Genomic DNA, 23,929 nt, shown 5'->3' with positions numbered 1-23,929 from the left:
AATATATATTACTGAACTTTGACTTTTTAGGACCCTGAATAACTTTTTGTGTTTTGGCAGTTTGGACAAGAGGCAGAAATAAATCTTTCTTTCATGCAAGCACTTAAAAGTGCACACACCATTCATGTCACTTCTAAGCCTCCAGATTCACAAATGACAGGTAGTCCTCATCCCCAGGTTTAAAGTGGGTTTCTTTGCTTCTCTGATCCAGAGTCTTCTATAAGAGTAAGCCATTGCCAAAGCACTGGATTAGATAACATATCCAAGAAGAACTTCAGCTGAACCATTTGAAAATACACAGTAGAAAACAAATGAAAATAGCTAAGAGGCTGTCTCAGTATTTGAGCCCTAATGTTAGCCAGAAATTCTATTCTCTTGTATGTTGTTTGCCTATTCTTCTGATTAAGTCTATCTCGTTTTTGACAGAAGACATCTTCAAAGAATGTAGAATCTCTATAAAGTTCTACTTGCGTGTTTCAATGTTGCTTAAATTAACTGAAAGCATGCATTCAATAGTGATGTAGCATCTATCAATATACAGAATTAACCACTGCTGCTTAATATAAGTTTCCACCTAACTGGCCCTTTTTGAGCCTTCAGTTGGCCAAACAGCTTCCACTGGTAGTTCCCTAGAATTGAGGAGCTTGTGGAACAAGTTAAAGTAATGTCAGAAGCAAATTGCTTTCCCTGAAAGGGCCTTTCTGATCATTTTCTGAACAGAAGAAGGCAGAAAGTAGCTGGAACTTGTTCAAGGCAGAAGGATTCGCCTCAGAAAGCACATAGGATAAGCACTTCTAGAGCTTTGGCTAATATCCTAAACTGAAAGTTTTTTAAAAGTTTTTTTTTTTCTGAGTGGCACAAAAAATGAAGAGTTATATGGTTCAAATGGGTCTCCAGATAATCAGTACCCTTACAGAAGTTATATGGAAGGTGAATGTTTCATTCTGTTTAAATCAAGCTATCCTGCTGTCATTAGAAATCTCAAAGGTTCAGCCTTGTGGAAGGATTTAAAGGCAACACTTCAACAATAATCGGATTAGAAGGACTTGCATAGCTACATGGTCTAAAAAAGAGATAAAAGAAACCAGAGTTCAAACTCACCACAAAGAAAGGCAGTGAGCTGTGTGGTGCAGAATCAACACACTTTTCTGAGACTGTGACTTTGACAATTACCTAAAGTAGGGATGCCTGCAGATTTCAATGGTTACTGGAAAATGGTCAGCAATGACAATTTTGAGGAGTATCTGAAAGCACTGGGTAAGGTTCCCTTTCAGTTTCTTTAATAAATAGTCAATAAATGCAACCTTAGGCTCTGCATGAATCTTTTTTCTTGTATAGTCATAAATCATGTTTCGTGAGTATTTTTTCAGAAATGCACTGTAAGAATTGCCTTATGCAAAACTGTTTTGTCTTAAGCAGCCTCTACTTTTTACTATCTCGAAGCTTACATTAACAGAGATAAAACTCCATAGCTTGAAGAGGTAAGTGGCAGATTACAAACTTAAAAAAAAACAACCATAATTTGAAAAAGAGTAAAATTTTTATGTGTAAGAAAGAGACAATAATGTACTTAATGCAATTTTGTGTGTTTGCATTTGATGTAAAGTGCTAGTATTTCTACAGAAATATTGAAGGCCTTATTAACTGTCAAATACAAATGGCATTTTTTAGGATTCCACGTAATCAGAAAATCTAAACATTAACTTATTTAAGTTAAAAGAATTAGGTTACGGACTTTTTTATGTAGAGCAGGCTGGCCTGAAAGATCTGGACACTTACTTATCTTTGTTCGTTGTAGTTCTCTCAAGAGCTACAAGCTTATTTTTGTGGTAGACTTTTCTGGATTAAAATAATTCTTTTTCTTTTTCAGATGTGAATGTTGCTGTAAGAAAAATAGCAAACTTGCTAAAACCTGACAAAGAAATCCTTCAGAATGGGGATCATATGATCATTAAAACGCTAAGCACTTTTAGAAACTACATCATGGAATTTGATGTAGGAAAGGAGTTTGAGGAGGATTTAGCCGGGGTGGATGACCGCAAATGCATGGTAAGAATTAGAACTGCAACAACAGACAAGAAAAAAAGACTATTAATAATGTGAGGCCTTTCACAGACCACAGCTGTTAACCATTTTGTGTATCTATTCCTAAAATTATTTCTGTACTTCTCAGTTTGCCGAGATGTGCACACAGTTTTTAGCGTGCCTTTACATTAAAGGAACGCTAATTTTAATCAGGAGCACAAAACAATTTTATCAATGGATGAAAGGTAACTTCAATTAAATATTACTCGGTTATACTGGGATATTTGTCAGTCAAAAAGACATTTAGGTTCAGACTTTCAGAATCTCTTCACTGAGTAATGTTTTACAGTAAAGGAAATACGCGGGTTGCAGTCGGGCACTATCCGCCATGTGTAAGAATGACCAAGCGCTTAGAAATTGTAGCTTTTCGTTCTTGTTCCTGTGCTCCTTCCTTCCTGGGTGTATTTATTAGAGCAGGTGCGTTAATTAGCCTCGTGGAACAGATCTTATTGTGATCAATAAGCAAACACTGAGGACTCTGCCTGTGAGGTCTTTCTGCTTGCCAGAGAGAAAATATTTTCTAATTTATGACTGACAAATACCAATTAACAGGAAAAACTTGAGAATACCAAGTTCTTTCCTGTTAGTTTGAAAGCATGACACCTGCAATATCCTAAAGGGAAGTTGATAAGCAAAAGGAAATTATCTCAGGAGGAACTATAGAGGAGAAATCACATAAAAGATAATTAATATGTTTCCATTCTTAGAGTGCCATTTAAAACTGATACAATTCCCTAACACTAGGATATGCAAATTTGCTTTTGCTCTGGTGATGGCAGGAAGGGAAAGATCACGAAGATCAGAAAAAAAGAATGGCTAGCTAGCGAGTGCCTCAACTAATCCTGTACTCCTTGTTACAGAGGGTAGAAGCATGATAGAGTGCCGAATACAAAATTCACTGAAGGAAGCGATGTGTATTTATTTGTGTATAGGAAACTGCCCCAGTGCCGTAATGCTTTTTCGACTGCTGGAGGGCTCTTAATCAGGGTAATGAGGTCCAGATGCACTCAACAGTTACGAGCCCAAAGACAGACTTAGGTGGCTAAATTACTATCAAAGATAGCGATGTTCAAAACGTCTGCTCAAGCACTAAAATGCTGAAGTCCTCAGTGTTTGAGTCAGTGAAGTACTGGTTTGTGTGTGTACAGAACTGTCTTCACCTAAGCATTATCTCTACTTAAATACCATTTAGCTCCATCAAAAGGAGGACTAAAACGTCTTCTACATGGCAGAAAGAAGTAATTGCGCTCTGAGGCTGTCCAGCACATACCTGCAATGAGTTCTTACAAAATGTGTCAGACAACCACAGTGCTGAAAAATCAGATTCAGAAGATGTGGAAATGTGGCCCTTGCCTAGTCCTGCTTTTGAAACACTGAATAGGTTGAACATGCAACTCTTCATTTCCTAACAAATACCCTAAATATTTCATTATTTGTAACAGGCCAAAATCCTCTACCCTATTTTGCTAAATAGAGTGTTGGGCAAGAATTCAAAATGTTGAACCAGAAAGAAGATAGGGAAAGATTATTCTAGTCACTACAACAGTTCTTTGATTCAGAGTGAAACCTAGTTCACCCCACTTCCAAGGGTTGCTTAAACATTCTATCTGTTGACTGTTTAGTGCAAAATGCTTACTCAGCCTTGGAGGCAGAAGGTACCAGCATCTTCTTGCCTTTTCCAAAAAAAACCCCAAGGGATAGTCACTAACCCTGACTGTTTTGTTAAGAATGACTTAGGCATGTAACGCCACAAAAACTTTTAGAAATCCTCCATGTCCCTTTATGGGCTCCAACAACAGATACCAACTGCAGCTGTACAGTTAAGGTCACTCATCACTGGTTCTCTATTTGCCTTCTAGCGATGTATCATATTTTATAGTTCAATTTAAGAAACTGTCTTTCTGAAGCCACTTCATCCCAAATCTCATAAGCATTGTGCCAGGCAAAACTTGCATTTGTTAAGCAACAAAATAACTCCAATGGTCCAGAAAGAGTCTTGTGAAAGAAGGGTCATAGAGGTGATATAAGAGATACTGGACCACTCCCTGAGTGATGTTATGAAGAAAGCCACCATAAAAGCAAAGGTTGAATATCATTCTTGGTGTTTTCTTTTCTCATCTATAGCTTGTGAAACTGCATGCCATAAATGGCTTAATCATTAATAGTCAACCTGTGTAATGGGAGAGATTGTGAATCAATTATTGTTATTTACATTGTGGACTGAGCAGAGCACTGGGCAAGTTTTATCCAAATAGCTCAGTGTACGAGAAGTACAAAGTAACATGGATAAGACAAATTACATGTTAAACATTAATCTATATAGCAGAGCAATCATCAGACTAGCAAAAATAACCTTAGAAGAAAGTAATCCAATAGGTATAGATCATTTTTTCTTTTAATGAAGAATGTATCACCTAACTAGCGTTAACACATCAGTAAAAATAATATTAGCACGGTGAACAGGTTAGATCTTCTGTATAATTCACTGAAACTGGGATCACCTTGTAAAACACATCTTTGAGTCAGTGAGGATAGAGTGTAACTCCAATAATTCCAAATCAATACTGTCTGTGATGAGTAAAGGCTAAAAAAGTTTTGCCAATACTTATTTTACAACTATGTTGAAGGTTTTACAGTAGGAATTGATACTCCTGTGATAGTATAGACCCCCTCCTTCATTCCAGTTAGGATTTTTTCATTTTTATAGTTGGTCACTCCTGGAAGCCTGTCTGAACTTTCTGGAACAGTGAGTTAATTGAGCTGGATAAGGCTCAGCAGTTTCAGTTTGTCCTTTTTTTTGACCTCTAACTGTCACTTTCTTGTATGCAACATGTTTTTAGATTATTCTGTTTTCTTAAGGGTTGTATGTAATAGCAGTTGGTGACATCAGTTCCTTTAATGTTTTGTTATTGTTGGAAAGTGAAAAATTGCTACTTTGGAATCTCAAGAAACTCAAAAGCCCTGCTAGTTTAGTTAAAGATGCAATTTCCTTGTTCTGTAAAACCAAAGATGAGAATAGTTGACCACACAGATGTGTGGACACAGGAGAGATCACTAATCACAGTGCAAGGTACTTCCAAGAAGACAGTTGATATTCAGTGCATTCTAAGCGTTACTGAAACCGTGTGTGGAGCAAGCTGCAGCACAACCTGGTCTCTTAGGAAATGCAGACAAGACATCTGCATTCACTTAGCTCCATAGTGCTCATTGTTCTCCTGGAGCTTTCTCCCAGATATCTGTTGTTCTAGATAAAAGTTAAATGACAGTTTCTCTGTTTGTTTGGCAATTTTGAGGAAGATGTGTTTCTGCAAGTTTAATCATAGTTAATATTTAGGGTTGTTAAAAACTTGGCGGTTTGAACTGCAAAGGTAAAATGAAAGTTTACCTATTTGGGAACATCTTTTATTCTTTGCAAATGTTACAAGGTACACGTTAGGTGGTGTAGAAAGAAGTTTAGAACATTAGTGTTTTATTACATTATTTCTCGTGAAGTTTGAATTGAACCATTTGATAAAGTTTCTACTACTTTGAAAAGTTTGTTCATGGTTTTAATTGGTAGCGTATACCAGATGTATAGCGTACAAAGACAGAAATTTAAACTTAAATGGATAACTATGGCTTTGGTATTTCCTGAACTGAGTATTTGATCCTGCTGTCTTCATTCTCAGTGAAGCTCCAACCCATAATGAAATTTCCTCAGTGTTAAAGATAAATTCTGTAATCTCTGGTTGGGATTAATTTAGTGAGCATCTCAGGTATTGCACTAACTATAAAACCTTGTTTCATGCACATAAACTTTATACTGTGGAAAAAATTTACTGTGCACAAAAGAGGCAAAACCTTATTGAAACAACAATTAATTGAAAAAAAAATCTTTGAAAGTATGTCTCATTCATCACCAGATAATCTTGTGTCACTTTTTCACCATTAGTAATAAACAGCGAAGCTGAGGAAATAGCTTCAATGTGAAATATGTACCAGTAAACATAAGAACAGGGCAGGATCTGACACTAAGCAGAAAAGTTAGCCTTACGTACCTTCACAGTGTATTTGTTTAGTACATCAGTCAAAAGTTTATTAAAAAGTTAACTTAAAAAACCTAAAGGCTGAAACGGAGGCTGAAGTTTCATGTTCCAAGTCTTTGCACCCAATGAATCAAAGCAGATTGAGAATGGGATAGCTCAGCTGCAAAAATGACTTTCCTAGAATTTTTACTTTTTAATAATTTTCCTGCTAAAGTCAGAGAAAGTTTTCACATTATAATTTTTCTCTGCTGTTCAAGCATTTGAATTAGACTAAATTGCTTTATCTCACACTATCCAGAATTAATCTATCTTTTCACAGCGACAAAGGGCAAGTATGTCCTTTTAAAAAAGACAAACTTTATCTGTTTAAAAAATCAAGGAAGAGTCTATGTTCTAAATATAGAACAGCGGAATTTCTTGGATAAGTGAAAACAGCACTAGTTGCATTAGAATTGAGTATTTGGCTAGGCAGCTGAAGGATGCTTCAGTAATTCAGAGCCTTGTGCTTTTTAGCGTAGTAATTTTCTTCTTACATTGAAGCAGGAAAGGAAATGACAATGACTGGGGACTGGTAAACAGATAAAACAGCAAGATATTGAACCTGAAGGTGGGAAATTGTACATATTAATCATTTAGTTAACCAAAACAGAATACAAGCAGAATATAGCCACAGATAAGCTATCAATTGGGTGTTTAGGGTTCCATTATTGGAATTAATATAACTTTTAGTCAAAGACTTGCTGGGGTGAGGTAGGGTAAGGGGGGTTTGGGAGTTGTAGAATTCACTCATCAGATCTATCATACATCTTACCATATGAACTATCTTCCTGAAAATATATAGTTATGTAATGTTCAAGACAGCCACATAAGGATTGTTCATAGGCACCTGACCAATCCTGCTGTCACACAAACCAGTGCTAGTTACCTGTGCCCTATCCTAGTGAAAGGAGTTAAGGTGTTTGAAAGTGTTCATGGCTCTGTTTTAAATAACAAACACGCCTGATGTGAAACTGATTCCTCTCTAGTTTCTATTCAGGAAAAATGCAATGAATTTTAGTTGTCTGGACATAATTTGACTTATAGTGCTGCAAGGTCAGAATAAAGCCCTGTTATAAAATCACATGGCTCGTGAAGCTTCTTTAACTATTTAAGCAGGGTTCCTCTGTCCCACAAATGGAATTCACAGCTGTTAATCTAAAGTAGGTATTGGAATGAAGACTTTGCTGCCAGAAAAACAACCACCAACAACATTCCGGTACTTGGGAAAACCAGTACTTTCTGTGGGGATCCCCCACAGGGTGAGAAGACTCAAAATAAATTTTATCTGTCTAGTAAGATGCAAGATCAGCAATATGTCTTTACTTGGTCCCTCTGATGCAGCTATTTTGTTTCTTCACCTCTTCAAACGCTGTCCTTTTCTTTTTGGCTTGTAAGTATTTTCTCCTATACTTTGTTGGAGCAAGCATTGTTCTAGAATGCCGGATGCTGGGAGGTGTTCTTATGTCATTGCCTGTGTGTATATACTAGCCTTCTCTCAAATCTAGTGCCCTCTCTCTCTGCTGTACTGTAAGTTCCCCAGCTCCTCGTTGGAATAATCTCTGACTTTGGGGGGATTTTAATGTAAAGGAGGTAGTCTTCATGTCATTTTCTATTGATTTTTCTGACCTTTCACAAACCACTGTCCACAAGTGAGGAAGAACAGTCCTCCAGTCAACCCCTCTGAGGCTCCAGAGAACAGAGGGTCCACCCTTGGGTCTGTCTCAGGCTCTCTAAACTCCGGTTCATTCAGTCTCTGTACCTCAGTAAAGATGAGATGTTTCCTTTTTTCTGCCTTGTTTCACACGGCATGCTCTTTTGGCATTACTGCTTATTACCTGTAAGTGATATGTTCAGCATATTTACACAGTATTATCAAACGAGATCTCTAGGATCTTTTGCCATATAATTTGTCATTAACTTCAAATTTTGCAGTGCTGGATTCATGTGTAAAACCTGAGACTGATCAGAAGCTTTGAGCTAGTTATTCACAAAACCACTGCTAACGTAGTGAAGCTTTGCGGGGGAGTGGTTTTGGATGGGCTTAGCATTTCAGCTTTTTGTGAATCCTAAAAAGCTCAGAGTTATGAATGCAGAAAGCGTAATGAGAAAGAACCAGTTGAAAACCTAAGAACCAGATCTACCAAATCTAATTTTGAATGACAAACCATTAGTGTTCTCTACAATTGCATCTTGCTAAAGTTACACAGAGAATAAATCAATTATACACATCAATTTAAACAATAAGTGCCTTAGTATCGATCCTGATCCTTGCACAAAGTGAATTGGATGTGCTGTTCTGTACTGGTTTTTTCTGGCATAGGATATACACAAGTCTTTGTATTTTTGTATTATTAGTATACAATTTTATTTCAGTAAGAAAAAAAAATCAGTCATTCCTAAGAAATAAAACATTATGCACTGACCAAAATATTGATTCTATTCCTCCTCCCACATATTGTCACCTGCATACCCATGAACTTTGGCACATTTACTTTCCTACTCCCTGGAACATGTCTCTAGTTATTGCTTTCCTTCATTGCTCTTAAGAGCAAGGATTCAAAATAAGGAGCTTGAACATTTAAGATCTGATCCTATCTGACAGCAGCTTACCCTCTGATCTAAAATTTGTCAATTCCAGTCTTAAGCCCCTCTCCTAGCAATGGAGATACTGACAGTCACAGAAGCAAAATACTGCTTCTACAGTGAACTTCAGTAAGCTTATCGGTCAGGTACAGAATGCCCACCTTATAACCAGCTTGTCTTTCAATAACAATCTGAGCAAGTTTGTAATGGCATGAACGCATTTCAGAGTTCTGTAGCTATAGATACCTATTATGAGACATCACATCTGAGCAGCTGAGAAGTGAGTTGTATTGTACTACCAGCCGTTTCCTATGAGTTAACTTTAGGAGTTCTGTTGCTGCATGGCTAAAAACAGGAATGATGAAGTGGGAGGTTAGAGTTTTAAGTGCTCCTTCAGGGTTGACCTGAAGTCAGTAAGGGAAGGAAAGGTTGGTATAGACTTCATCATTTGACCTAGCTACAGGATGGCTAAATACATATAGCCTTTGTCCAGCAACAGTATCTGGAGTTAAAAGTTGAGGAATACTACCACTAATTTTTCTGTTGGGTTGTTGTTGTTTTCTCAGTAGTTTCCCTGTCGCCAGCCTGCCAGATGCAGATTTGACGACATAAAAGGAGTTACAGGATGGAGAGTTGACAGACCCTGGACATGGTTGTAGCCCTCCTGTTAGCAGTGTGCAGCATGCCTCCCACACAGAAGGTCATAGGTGGTGACTACAATATTACAGAATGACCCTTCACAGTTACATTAGATTTTGTCTGTGATACCCACATTAGTTTATTCCATCAGCACTTCATTGGATGAAAACTTCCCCTGCAGACTGCTTACCAGAGGTTTTTATATCTCTTTGATACTTAGTACAGATAAAAATGGTTTATCCTGAGAGGCTATTAAATATCTTGTTGGATATATTGCCATGTTTGACCAAAAATTCTAGCATATTTTATTTGGTGTTATTTGTAAACATAATACAGGTCACAGCTCAAATTGGATTTTCCTGTGTCATCTGACCTAAACAATTACTTTCCATTGTTTAATCCTTCTTAAATCATAATTACAGTTGTAAAATGACTTGTCACTCTCATAAGCAGAGAATTACTGAACTGAGATGAAGCATGAAGTGTGTCGTGCAGTTTTAGAGCACTGCAGTAATTTGCCGCACCATAATATAGAGGCAACGCTCTGAAGGGAAGTAGAAAAATAGAACTCATACTGCTGTGTTTCTCCTACAAACAGGAAATCAATAAGATATTTTTGATGAAAGGTAGTAGTTGCAATTCATATTCATAAATGCAATGTGTTGAAAATCTGTGTAGCATTCACAAAAAATGTTCATGGACTATTTTTTTTTTTAAGTTATTTTCTTTCCTTCACCTGTAAAATACATTATATATCCTCAGCTGCAGAGCACGTGACGCAAGTAAGCACACTAGGGAATGGCCAACATGGGGATAAGACACATTGTGCAGAGCCAGCTTCACATGTTTTTGCACTTAGACTTCACTGGGAAACGCAAAGTTGTCTGATAAAATAGTCTGATGACTATTTCAGTAAATTACAAGTCAGTATTTCTGGCTGTGGGTCAATATGACTTGCCACTAGAAGCTGGAAGTAATATCTATTGTAATTCTGCAAGACTTCACTAATGTTTCTGCTACTAGAGAAAATGCAAATACATAGTCAATAGATTGTTTTGGCTTTACTAAATATTTAATAATTACCCTACCTCATAACAGAAAACAGTAACGAGGAAAATTTAACTATCATTTCTTCTAGCTTTAATTTTCAGGAAGATGCTGTTGCTATGCACATGTATTTAGATCTTCATAACACAAAGAGATTAAATCACTAACAAAAGTATGTGAATGGCCAAGTAATCACAGAATCACAGAATGGGAGGGGTTGGAAGGCACCCCTGGAGATCACCTCGTCCAACCCCCCTGCTTCAGCAGGGACACCCAGAGCAGGGGGCACAGGAACACGTCCAGGTCAGTTTTTAATGTCTCCAGGGAAGGAGACTCCACACCCTCCCTGGGCAGCCTGTGCCACTGCTCTGTCACCCTCACAGGAAAGATGTTCTTCCTCATGTTTAGGTGGAATTTCCTGTGTTCCAACTTGTGCCCATTGCCCCTTGTCCTGTCGTTGGGCACTTCTGAAAAGAGCCTAGTCCCATCGTCCTGACACCCTCCCTTTAGATATTTATAAGCATTGATGAGATCCCTCCTCAGTCCTATCTTCTCCATGTGAAACAAACCCAGGTCTCAGCCTTTCGTCATTAGGGAGATGCTGCGGTTCCCTGTTTTTCTTTGTAGCTCTCCACTGGACTTGCTCAATAATAAAAGGAGAATATCTAAGTACACCAAAAAAAGTGTAAGACTACAGAAATCATATTGTAAAACTAAAGAAAATATGAACATTTTTTGTGTTCTCAGGTTTCAAAGGCTTCTTCACCTCCCAGAGGAGCTCCATTCTCTATTATTATACCTCAAGAACAAAGAGTATATAATCCGAAAGATGTGCAATATTGGTGGTTAGAATCTTTGAGAAAAACAAAATTGAGGCAAGACTCACTCTTATTTATCTCACTCCATTAACTTTTCTTGTGCTTCTTCAGCATTTTTATTCACAATATCAACTCATCACATTAATCACTATTTTCTATTGAAGTTTCCTACAGAATTACATGCATTTGACCTAAGAAGTATTTGTCTTAGGTTTAAGTATGATCAGGTAGTAAGCAAGCAAAACTTAAGCTTGTTTATGATGAACTACATTATATACTACCTGATAAATGAAGTCTTCCATTTATCCTATAAGTAGTACAAGATGCTCAGAAAGGCAGGATCCTTCGGTTTTAGAGAAATACATCTTCATCTAGTTGGCTCTGTTACCATCAAGAAACTGCAGCTTTCCAGTGTCCTCAAAAGTTTGTCTGCTTCTCCTCTTGCTTGTGGAGGAAGATGTAGAGTAGGAACTGTCTGCCTGGGGATGCTGTGCTCAGCAAACCCTGGCAAAGAGCTTCAGTCATTCTGGAGAGGGGACAGTAGCTCAGGCTCTGCAATCAGGCAAACCTTAGGTAATGCTACTATCAAAATGGTGGTAAACAGGGTTAATTATAAAAGCCAACTTTTCTAAGAAAAGTTGCTTCACATAAAACGTAAAGCATTTATTTATCCTATAGTAAGTGTGTGCCAGGAGATGAAAACAGCAGCAACTAAAGGTTCAAACAGAACTGCCTTACTAGGCTATTCAAATGCTTGACTCCTAATTATGCAATGGTAATATCCTGGTCCAATCTTTAAAATAAATCTTTGCTCTTATATACAAGAAAAGAGGTGATATTTGCCAATTTACCCTACAGTGATATTTTTGGAATGTTATTATTATGTTCTGACTCAAATATTTGGAAATGTCCTCAGGCAAGCATTGCTTTATCTTAGCTGTTGGTGAAAGGTGGACTATTAGCAGCAGCCAGTGCACATATATAACAGCCATAGCAACTCAACCTCAACTAATACTCCATGTGAATCTCAACGGAGATATTTGTAATGAAGAACTTATTTCAATCTGAGTTAAAAGAGAAGTTTCTGTCTTCTGTATTACTTATGTCTTTTATTATATGAGTTTGACCTAAAGAAAGAAAAGATAAAAATGCTACTGATTAATCTTACTGTCATAAAGTCGTTGTTCCTGCTAACAAAGAAGAGGACATTATGTTCTTCTGCAATATATTCTGTCCTTTGTAACCTTCATAGCAAAATAGCCACATACAAAAATCAGAAACTGCATGGTTTACTCATAACCCTTCAGTACTTACACTTCTCAAAGGGAAGGCAGAGGATGATAACTGAGGATATTGGCTGACAAAACAGCGTGGTTAACAGTCTCTGGTATTATACTCTTTGTGGTTATCACCAAATTACCAAAAGCAATATCTAATCTTGACTGGAAAAACAAGAAAGCCAGAGAAAAGAGTGTCTTGTTTTCTGAGATGAAACCATTTTAATCACCTGTGGAGGCTGAAAAAGATAACATTTCCTTGTGCCGCTACAAACATTTCTCCCCCAAGTGTGCTAAGTTAGTGAATATTATCAAGACTAGTAACTTCCACAACTGACTTTGAACATTAGTAGTAACAATAAAGTTGGATCTTACTTTATCACGGTATATTGCCTTTGAATTTACATATAAACCCACAAAATTTAACTATTAAGCTAGTCTAATGATTAAACTATACTGAGCTAATACTCAGTGGATAAAAATGAGTGCAGTTACTAAGCAAAGTTGCATATACAAATGCTTCATTCCATAGTATCCCTCACATCTACAAGTCATCAGTAGAAATAATGTTCATTTTCTGATATATTCTTTTTTTAGAATCATCAGAAATTCTTAGATATGTCAACTTATAAATTAAACATTTTCACTTTGACTAGTATTGTTTGTTATCTTCTATCTCCATCTGGATGTCTACAGATTCAAAACAGATATGGAAGAGGATTTAAACTATGACGACTACATTAACTACAGCATTACCCAAATGTGTTGTTCCTTCTTGCATTAGCATTTTATACAATAAAAGGATACGGCTATTTAAAAATGTTATCTACTACTTGGTTTAAATCCATCATTTTACAAGAGTGAACAGAAGAATTTTTGAATGCATTTTCCAAATTGGAGAGATTTTTAGCAAGGACACCCGAGTTTGTCTTTGAGAGACGCCATATGGTGCAAACAGACTACGTGGGATCAGTAACAATTCCTTACCTAGGCTATTCCATGCCTATGCTGGCACTCTTTCTAGTGATTAATTTTCCATGCTTGTTTAGTCCAAAGCTTGCCAGGGGTGGAGACTGCTGGCTGCAGTCATTTAAAGGTAGTGGCTATCATGGTTGTCATTTAAGAATTAATTGTTTGTGACAAAGAGAAAGTAAATAAATAGGGCTGCGTAGTTCTTGAGTGTTGGACTGGTTTTAGTTCCCAGAATGACAAATGTAGGCTGACTTCTTTTCTTAGAAACCACACAGGATGGATGCAGTAAGTTTTCCTTTAATGACAGATCAAAATTCATCTTCTCTCCATATTTGACTACTCATACAGGCAGTGGCTGAAGACTTTTACAAGGTAGACAGTCATTCCATATTTAGTCCTCAGATCCACTTCAAACAAGCTGGTTTAAAAGCCATATTGTCATATTGATGTTAAACTATCATCATGGAGCACAAATTGTCACTGCTCTTCCCCCTTCCTCTTTAAATATTTTACAGAGTATTGCTTCTCTTTATCTTAGGGAGACATGAAAGGCAAATTGTCAGTATAAGACTAACCAGGGTGACAAGCTGTAGGATGCACCCTCACACATTTAAGTAGTTTTATGAACCGAGTTCTACTGAACTACTCAAGACAGCACCAATATTCGCAGAAGTACTATGCTGAATCCTGCAACATCCTATACTCACTGGTCTTCTGCCAGTCCTGGCTGAAGTAGTTCTGCAGCTACAGTTACACAAAGCAGGATGCTGGCAAAGTTACCAATTTGCTGATACTTCCAAACCACTCTGCTCAATTTTGGAAGGCAACTTAAGACATGGGGAAAAAGCAGCTCAGGATTTACAGGCCTTGTTCATCATAGCTGCCAGTAGGTGGGTCCTTTGTCAGGTAGAGCAGCTGGGGAATCCTTACAGTGGAAAAAAACCCTGAATCTCAAGTTTTCAGCTCCTTTTCCAAATACAGTGTTAGTCTGCACATCCCTTCTGCTGCTGCATTTGTCAGCAGGGAGAGAGGACTATGCTCTCACACAATCGTTTTTATGAATTTTTTTCCTTGCATTTAAACAGCTTTATCTCATCCTTCCAGGTTTTAACAGGCAGCTGGGCAGTAACTCTCTATTTAAGCTCATTGTAATTATCCTAAGTGTTACAATACTGTACAATTATTCTTCTTATGAGATACATTAATGATTTATTATATTAGAAGTTTTGCTTTAGGGAAACTAATGATAATATCAGAGAATACTACAGTAACACTGAACATGTCTGTTTTGTTAGACCACCGTATCCTGGGATGGAGATAAGCTTCTTTGTGTACAGAATGGAGAAAAAGAAGGTCGTGGTTGGACCCAGTGGATTGAAGGAGATGAAATGCACCTGGTGAGATCATATAACAGGTTTTAGATGCCGCTCTATTAAAATGATTAGATGTAATGCAGCAGGCTGCGTGCTATGTTATCTTGGCTTACTTTGACGTAATTATGTACTAGTGCGGCATTTGACTTGTTTCTAAAGCAACAATTTAATTTGGAGCCATTATGCTTTTATGTCCCTTACAAAGACTGCCTGATTTCAAAGCAGTACTCTTTCTGTGTTAACTGTCTGTCCACACATACCAGTTTGAAATGTTTATACTGAGGAAGACATTTAACAGAATGTCTTTCATAGTCTGTGAAATATGCAGTATGGGGGCTGGTGAAATTTTGCATCCAACAATAAGCCAAAAGGGGGAAATACACCATTATTCTTTTAAAATAATTACAGGCCAGACTGCATTATAGTCTAGGGAACTAAAACAGCAATTAAGTTTTTGAAATGTCATGTTATTTCAGATCATCATTTTTATCTTTCTAAGTTAACAGGACCTGAAAGAAGATGCCTATTCTTTGCTCCCATAGCTCTTCATAGCATCCTTGCTCTCTCATCAATGTGGGTAAAAGGCAATCTTCCTGCTGAGATAATAAAATCTAACCTCCATTTCTGTTCACTGTTGAGTACTATTAGCATTCAGCAGTCTAAATGGATGTTCTCTAAATATTCAGATCAGTAGCAGAGTTATGAAATCTTTGCAAAACTACCCCAAACCCCTTATTACTAAACACAATTTTCAGGAAGTACTGGAAGTCCCAGAAACCAGTTTGGGAAAGGAATGTATATGATGTATTTCTTGATAGAATGTGTAGGGAGAAAGCTACTGTGTAAGTGATCACTTTATAGCTGAGGTCATGGGCTCACTGAAAGTAGGGGGAACCAATAAAGAGACTCCAGAATTTCCTGTGTGTACGTATTCCCTCTATCTATACACAAACACAATACAGTATTTCCACACTACCTCCCAGCTTCACAACAGTTGGTACCATGACACCAAGCATCAGCCCCAAAAGGTTCTCTGCTGGCCAACAGGTTGCAATTAGCCTTACAATGTCTGGCCCAGAAGTTCAACTTACACTTTGCTGCACTCAATCATACACATATGTGCACTCATCTGCACATATACGAAGCAATAGCACTAGTTGCTCTTGGATTTCTCTGTATTGGCATCCTGGTTTCTGTCCCTTGACAGCTCCGCAGTCATTATCTGTACCTATTTCCTGTCCCCAACACCAATTTCTTCAGCCCTGATTTCTGCTATCCTTACTCTGATTCGTACTGTAGCCGTACAACCTAGCCATTGACCTCCAGGCCAGACCACTTTCTATACTTGACCCTGTCAAAAGTTTGATTTTAGAAGTCATAAATTCAGGTACCCCAAGGTAACCTGACTGATCTGAGACTGCTTTTTGAGAAGGCTGTGAAGAGTTCTGTATCATACCTGCCAGCTCATTGGCACTTGTAAAATTTATCACAGTCTGTCCCTCACATACAAAACAGTCAGTACAGAATTCCTTCATGCAAAGGAAGGAACTAAGTATTTTAGAGGCTAGTCCCCAATATTTCAATTTGATCACTTTTTGTGTTTCATGAACTTCAAAAGATGTCCTCTTTATTTCTCTGAATCGTTGTTAATGTAACTCTCTCCATTAAACATACAGTAAGAGAGTCCCATTTAGTATCTTATTTTTGACCAGCTAAGATTACTCGGTCCTGTACTCTTGAATGTCCTTTGAAACAATGGGCAGTTACCTCTAAAAAACTGATACTTCGATAGCTTTATGATCCTATTGAACTTTACACAATGAGCCAAGTGTTAATTTAATTCTTTCCACAGTTCTGTAGAGAGTAGTACCACATCCTTTAATAGTTTATCGCCTCCTATTTTCTCCATTTCATTCTACGGTCTGTACTTCATAGTTCGTTCTCCTCCTTAGATTCTGTTTTATGTGAGTGACTTATTTGACCATTCTCCATTTCCTTTTGAGTTTTATTGTCCTTTTCAATTGTATTGATTGCTTCTGCTCTGTAGGTTTTTGTCACTGTCAGCAGACCTCTTAGCCCTTATTGCACACTCCTTCTTCCAGGTTACCTATATAGAGGTGAACACAACAGGTCCTAACTAAAATCACTGTATCAGTCTGCTGCTTTCATCAATTCATCATGAAGCACTTTCTCTTACTAGGGACTAGCAACATATGCCAATAAGGTTATTGACTCAGTGTAAGGTTTTTTCATATGTCCTTTTATCAAAATCCCCCATAAGAAAATGTGCATAACTTCCCAGGAAACTCTGCCTCCTGCTTCCTCAAAATATTCTGATAGCATTATTAAAAAGTCTTGTCTTGAAATAGTAAGTACACCCCTTCTGCTACGTCATACAGAACCTTTGTCTTTATGTCCCTTAAGACTTTCCTCCCCTTTTTCTTCTTCTGCAAAAACCAGTCAACACATCCCCACACATACTGTGTGTACTTCTCAGGTCTAACTTAAATAGCTTCAGTAATGGAGAAGATTAAAGTGCATCTCCAGGGAGATTAGGTAAACAACAGTCGGCCTCACAAATCAGTGCCAAAGATGTAAACATCACTGCACCTGCTTATGCACCGTTCACAATGATCCAATGACTAGCAAGTAGGGATTTTTGAAAAGCTTTTACAGAACACAAAGGAACAGTAGACAGCATTTGGTGTCCGGTATGGTCAAGTTCAGTCAAAACTCACTGCTGTGCTGTGATTTATAGACCTAGATCAAACCTTCTGTACACAGCTACCTGCCCTTTTCTAGCCATGATCATTATGTTGCTATGGCGGGCTTTCCGCTGATTTCTGCTTTTCTTGGTTTGAACTACCAGTCATCAACATGCAGATTCAGAACTGGTTATTCAAATCCATCCCCAAATAACTTCTTTGTGTACCCAAAATAGAGAATGCCCATTTCAAAGACCTAAGCAGTTGCACACACTGCAAATAGAGAATAATGCGCCAGGAACTTACTTGGCCCTTTAAGATCTGAGATCCCAAAATAACTTCTCTTACTCCACCTTCACCAGAAAACAAAACCAAACCAGCTGGTTTCTTTTAGGATTAAAAATAGGCTAAAATGGGTACAAGCTACCCAATCTAATTTTATAGAAAATTGTGGATTCAAATTAAGCTAGACATACACATGAATGTATAGTGCACGTGTCCTATGTAAAAGTTGTATTTTTAAATTATTTTCTCTTCCTAGGAAATAAGAGTGTGTGGAGTCAAGTGTAAGCAGGTCTTTAAGAAGGTACAGTGAGCCTACTGCTGATACAGAAGTGAAGAACAGTAGAATTTACAGACTTACCGCCAAATCTCCAAATGCTAGTAATGAACACCATCAGTGATGAGACCAAACACAGAAATTAAGATCACGTTAGAACTGTGTAGTTAGAATAAAATATTTTTAACAAATCATTTTAAAGAAATAACTGCAAATAAAACTATTTTTAGAAATGCCAATTAAAGATACTAAACACTATAAATGTGTGCGTACCATAATTCTTGACTACACCAAGATAGGACTGTTTGATATAAAAGAGGATACTGGAGTTTAAGACCTTGTAAGCTAAGTTTTTTACTTACAATGGAAATCACCCTTCCATAGCCTTAGCAGCGGGCCTTCAGGTAGTCTTCTTTTCAAATGCTGAATTGTAGTTGTGGGGACACAAATGAAAGCTGTAGTATGTGGCTTAGACTTAAACCCTGATTTCACTGAAACCAGTGAGAATTTTACCAGCAGCTCCAACGGAGCAGTACTCACTGCAAGTATTCCACCAAAACCAAAAATCTGATTTCTCATAATAAGGAAGGGATGGATCAATAGTCTGGAAGAGCAGTACTTACACAAACATGGCCAAAATTCTTTTCTAAACGCTTTAGCCAATATCTGCCCATTCATTTTTTTTTCTTTTTCTAGAGAAACTAACAATAAGATCACTGCTAGAAACGGTATATAACTGTACACACACCACACAAGAGATATGACTAGCATTGATTTGTATAATATAATTTGCAGATTTTTTTATGACCCATCATAGTCCTCGTGTTCTCATGCAGACCGAGTGCATAACAAAGCATTGGCCTAGCAGTTTCCAACGCTGATTTAATCGCTAGTTATTGTAATAGTAATTTGCAAACCAAATTGTTGTATTTTCAGTCTGTCAACACACAGGATATACAATTAGCACCACCACTTCACATCAAGTTCAAAAAAACACAAGGATACAGGGTGCCTAGTTGGATCAGACCTACCTGACACATTACATAGCATGATTATGAGTGTCTCCTGTAACAACTGTTATTAGCCATTTTCAGATATTTAAGCAGTGGGGAAGTTGCTATGGGAGAGTGTGAGGTGTTCTGAAGTGGGAACATACCTTTCCCTACGCTGCTGCAACTCCTGCGCATAGCATTGCTCTTGCCTTCTTTGGGAGCCCAGCGCTGAGGCTGAGAAAAATTTTAGCATGTAAATGGAAACTAATGCCACGGTTCTCTGCTAACCAGAGACAGTCTTAAAATATGCACTATTATTAAGCCCATTTAGAAAAGCTAGCAGCCTGATCTAACGTGAAGAAATGGAGGTTCAGAAACAGTCATTGTAAACTGTAAAGTTAGTACAGCACGGATAGTAAACTTCCTGAACTGTGGTATTTCAACCGTACTATATGTATTGCGAGTGTGGCACCAGATGTGCTGTAATGGACATCTAATTCCATTTTGTGAAGTTTTGGTTTTTGCTTTACATCAGAAGGTACACAGAAAATATTATCCGTGAAGACTTAAGCATCCCCATGTGATAAACAGGTGAAAAATACTTCCTTTCCATGTAAAGTCTTGTGTTACTATTGCAACAGCTGTGGCTCATACTACTTAGAATTACAGACATATGTAATGCAATTGTTTAAGTACCTTGTAAGTTTTTTTCTTGGCAATATGTAATACTCATGCCTAAGGAAGACTCCAGGAATTATACTTGAGCCTAGTCAACCAGATATATGCAGAAGCTGGTTTTCTCTGATGGAAGAGTGTGTTAGCCATCTAGGTTTCCATTGCTAAATGGGTATCCCTCCTGACCAATATACAGACCAGCAGTTAATGGTGATTAAGTTTTCTTTTACTTGAAGCGGGACAGGTCAAAACTTGTTACAGTTAAATAAGATAGAAGGGTTTTGGGGACAGAAGAGGATCAGAAACCTGTGTATCTCGGGTTAAAAGTACTGCTCTGCTTAAGTGAAATTGCAAATAGCTGTCTACTTAAAGTGTTATTTATCACCTTACACATGGTTGGGGATATCCCAGTTGCCAAATTTCAGTGCATCAGTCATTTGTTTCCCTTGAAAGATTATTAGACACAGAAACTTCTTTCCTTCAAGTTTCTAAATTATTGATTTCATAACTATGCACACCCTTCAGATATCTCTCCACGCTTCAGCCCCAAGGAAAGCAAGAGAACAATGGAAAATAAGGAATCAACTCCAACTTCTCTTTTATAACAGATCTTAATTTTTCTGACCACCTGTATTTTCTTTCTTATACGAAAATTTAAACTACACAATAGAGGGTTCACACCACTATCCACAATTAAACTTTACATAATTCTTTTTAGTGTTCAGCACTGACTGAGACTTTTTTTGAGATGTAGTTTTCCTTCAATAGAACTTGGCAGTTCATAACCCTTAATCTACCAGATGTCTTCTAATTTTTGCCTGCAGGTCCCTGCAGCCTTGTGTAACATTCACAAACTCTTTTTGCAGAAGGTTGTAAGTGGATCAATTAACATCTAGCTAAGTAAATCCGATTGTTAAAAGCTATTATTATTGTAATCAAACAGACAGCTTTCCCCCTTTAGGTCATTTGGTACAAGGGCAAATTTAGCACCGTACTAATAACTAATGGCATATCAACCAGAAGCAATGTAACCTGCTTCTAATTATGGAGAAAAGGCACGCTCAGGAAGTACTTCCACAGTTCACACACATAAAATATAGAAACTTCAGAAATGTTTAACTTCTCTTCAAATCATCTCAATTGCTTGTCATTATAATTGTAACGTCTTATCTCTACTGCAGCAACCATTTCCCTTGGAAAAGGAAATTATGTTCATTCACTGCTTCCATGATGGTCCTCTCCAAATAATGTGTATAAAATTACCCACACTGTTTCCATAAACCTTTAATAACTTGTCATAAAATGTCATTTAAAACTTCCTCCATAAAATAGCTGCTTACTGAATGCATAACATTCAACAATTACTTGACAAACATCAGCCTCCCAGACTACTTTCAAAGCTATTTAGTAGTCAAGACCTTCCAAGTGAATTCATATCCAGATTTGCTTACTACCCAGGACTCCAACTTCATATTAATTTGATTGATCTTCCACAGAATTTCAGCCACAGTTTGCCAATACCAACCCTGTATTTCTGCACAATTGCATAACTTCCAGATAATGGACATATTTAATTTTGTAAGGAAAGACCAGTGCTTAGAGCAGCAGTGTGGTGGAAAGGGGAAAAGGTGCATTTCACCATTTCTAAAAGTTTAATCCAGTCTTAGTATTATGCTCAATCCAGAAAATGCTAGGTGACAAAAGCTGAAGAGTAAATTAAGGCCAATGTGTTCATTAAGCAAGATTGTTCTCCTTCTTCAGTTCCCACAGTTTGGGATTTTGTGTGCATTTTCTAGGTCGGTGTGATCTTCTGAAGATGGCTGGGAACTCACTGCCATGTTTTATAGTTCTGTGGCTTTTCAGCGAAGGGCACACACAGAAAGAATACATACTTTCTGTCTTTATAGCACATGAAGGCATGTTGTGCATATGAAGTTTCAGCTTTATCAAAGCAGAGAAATAACTGTGTTTTTAGCAGACATGGTGCAACAGAGCAAAATTCAGAGCCTGAAAGTTCAGGATGACCAAATTTACTGTGAAAACAGAAGCAGCAAAGATACAGCTATAAGCAACCTGCTTAACTTTGCTGAAGATATAGAGAATTAAACAAACATTAGGGATAAACTAAACTTAATCTACCTAAGGTATGTAACAGTACTAGAGCTATAAGCTCATCCAAAATTTCTCAGATATTCACCTGATTTTTCCAGGAAAAAAAACTAATTTTGGTTTGATAATGCCAACTTCAGCCTTCTGCAACATTGTTGAAATATTCTGTGCAGATCTTTTCATTATAAGCCCCTAAAATTAAGATACGTCTACTTTACTCCTTCCCCATAAATTCAATCCTTTCTTTGCAGATCAGAGTGATACAGCTTAGATATTGAAATTTGTTCTAGTGCTGCATATTCAACCTACCGTTAGCTTAATGTTCCCCTAACATCCTCCTGTTCCTCTTCCTTCTTTCCCTTCAACTCGCTCACTATCCAACAATGTTGCATAGCCTGAGTAAGAAGGTCTGGAATACAGCTGGTTTTCTACTGGCTTTCTTCCTACGACTCTAGGCTGGAGTCCACTTGGATCTCAGACAGGGAGTTCCGTGGAGGTACTTGCTTAAAAGCACTAACCTCATTGTTTTCACAAAAGTCTTTCCTATAGAGTCGAAGCAAGGCACATGGAAGCATTCAAAAATAAAACCCAGTTTCTGGTATAAATTTGCGAAAAGGGAATTTCCGACTTATGGCCAGTGCGGTAGCTATTAAGCACAAGTTTTGTACATTCAGTTGTAGTTCACAACAAAATCAATACAGAAGACTGCTTGCTTGATCTCAGATCCTTGGTTATACACATTTAAAACTGGCCTTTGGGCAGAATGGAGGAATACAAACCAGTCATTACAGGTTTTTTTAGCAGTTGGATATTAAAATGAAATATCTCAAGCACTGATCTCTCAAAAATTGTATTTGCTAAAGTTTCACTTTTGTGAGTGCAGTTGCAGCATTACATTACTTATTTCCACCCTTGCTGTAAGACCTTACTTGTTTAGCTAAAACTCCATTTTCAGTATTCAGACCACAGGGAACAGACAAGCTGGTTGACAATTTTCTACTACCCAATTCTTAGGATGGCTCCACTGATATAAATAGTAAGAGACCCTAAGCTGCATGCCTCTTAGCAAATACTTAGAGTATACTGTGAATTTACAGAGGCACAGACATACACCCAGCATAGTTTTCATCAAAACAGAGACCAAGTTTGGAAAAAAAACCCTGGTGGTACAATCATAAATGTACTCAATTTGTGACTTAGTTTAATCTGCTATTCATTAGAAACTTTATTAAAGCATGAGGCATAGGAAACAGCTAGCTTCCAGTCTGAATGTAACATTTTGTGTAAAATATATTGAGCACCAAGCCTAATTACTGATTTACTATTTACTATTAATTACTATTTTACAGTTCTCCAAGTTACTTAAAATTACAGTTCTAAGATACCAGCCAATTTAGAAGATAATGTGTTACTGCTCTAGAATACTGGTGGACAAGTGCAGTCCATCACTGTGCATATGTTACCATCTCTGCACAAATCAGGTATAAAATGTAAATAAGATTAGAGGAACTGCCTAACCTTGAAGTCAACAATCTTAATGCATGGCAAAACACTGCCCTCTGTTCTAGTACTTAAGGCAGGAGATGGTAGCCAACACCTTCCAACAACATATTTAAAGCCTAATGGGGACAAATCCAGAGAAAATACTTGTTGAGAAAACAACAGAAACAACTGGAATGTACTGGAGGACCAAGGAAATGAACTGAGTTTACAAAAATCTTTGTTAGAATTGCAGGGGGAACAAGATAATGCTGAGGTGAGTTTCTTGAGATCCACTTCACATTTTCAGATTACACATCTATCTCTCCTGCTTCACAGATGTAAGTGAAAGATGTTTCATTCACATATTCTGAAGACAATTCTTACCTTTTTAGAGGTAAGAAAACTACTAAGACCCCTTTTAGAGCATGAAAATTAGGAAATATAAAATTCCCTACTTGCCAGAATTATACAAACATTTATTTTAAACTTCATTGTGCTAATCCAAGGTTCCAATCACTTCAGTAAGGTGTAAATGTACTTTATTAGTAG

At 37.4% G+C, this 23,929-nt stretch overlaps 1 protein-coding gene across 1 annotated transcript; it reads left to right on the top strand.

Moving 5' to 3' along the window:
• The first annotated feature begins 1,175 nt into the window (after positions 1–1,175).
• Positions 1,176–23,072, top strand: RBP1 (retinol binding protein 1). Its single transcript, XM_009507398.2, has 4 exons — positions 1,176–1,257; positions 1,871–2,049; positions 14,781–14,882; positions 18,105–23,072. The coding sequence occupies exons 1-4, from the start codon at positions 1,185–1,187 to the stop codon at positions 18,156–18,158; spliced, it is 408 nt and encodes a 135-aa protein (XP_009505693.1). The 5' UTR covers positions 1,176–1,184; the 3' UTR covers positions 18,159–23,072.
• The last annotated feature ends 857 nt before the right edge of the window (positions 23,073–23,929 follow it).

The sequence above is a fragment of the Phalacrocorax carbo genome, chromosome 7, assembly GCF_963921805.1.
Source record: "Phalacrocorax carbo chromosome 7, bPhaCar2.1, whole genome shotgun sequence".
Taxonomy (NCBI): domain Eukaryota; kingdom Metazoa; phylum Chordata; class Aves; order Suliformes; family Phalacrocoracidae; genus Phalacrocorax; species Phalacrocorax carbo.
The sequence above is the reverse complement of the archived record's forward strand: the minus strand, read 5'-3'. Positions and strand labels throughout refer to the sequence as shown.

Coding starts and splice junctions, on each gene's coding strand:
- RBP1 (XM_009507398.2), top strand. CDS start 1,185: ATGCCTGCAGATTTCAATGGTTACTGGAAAATGGTCAGCAATGACAAT. Junction 2,050..14,780: donor TGGATGACCGCAAATGCATG/GTAAGAATTAGA, acceptor CTGTTTTGTTAG/ACCACCGTATCCTGGGATGG. Junction 14,883..18,104: donor AAGGAGATGAAATGCACCTG/GTGAGATCATAT, acceptor TTCTCTTCCTAG/GAAATAAGAGTGTGTGGAGT.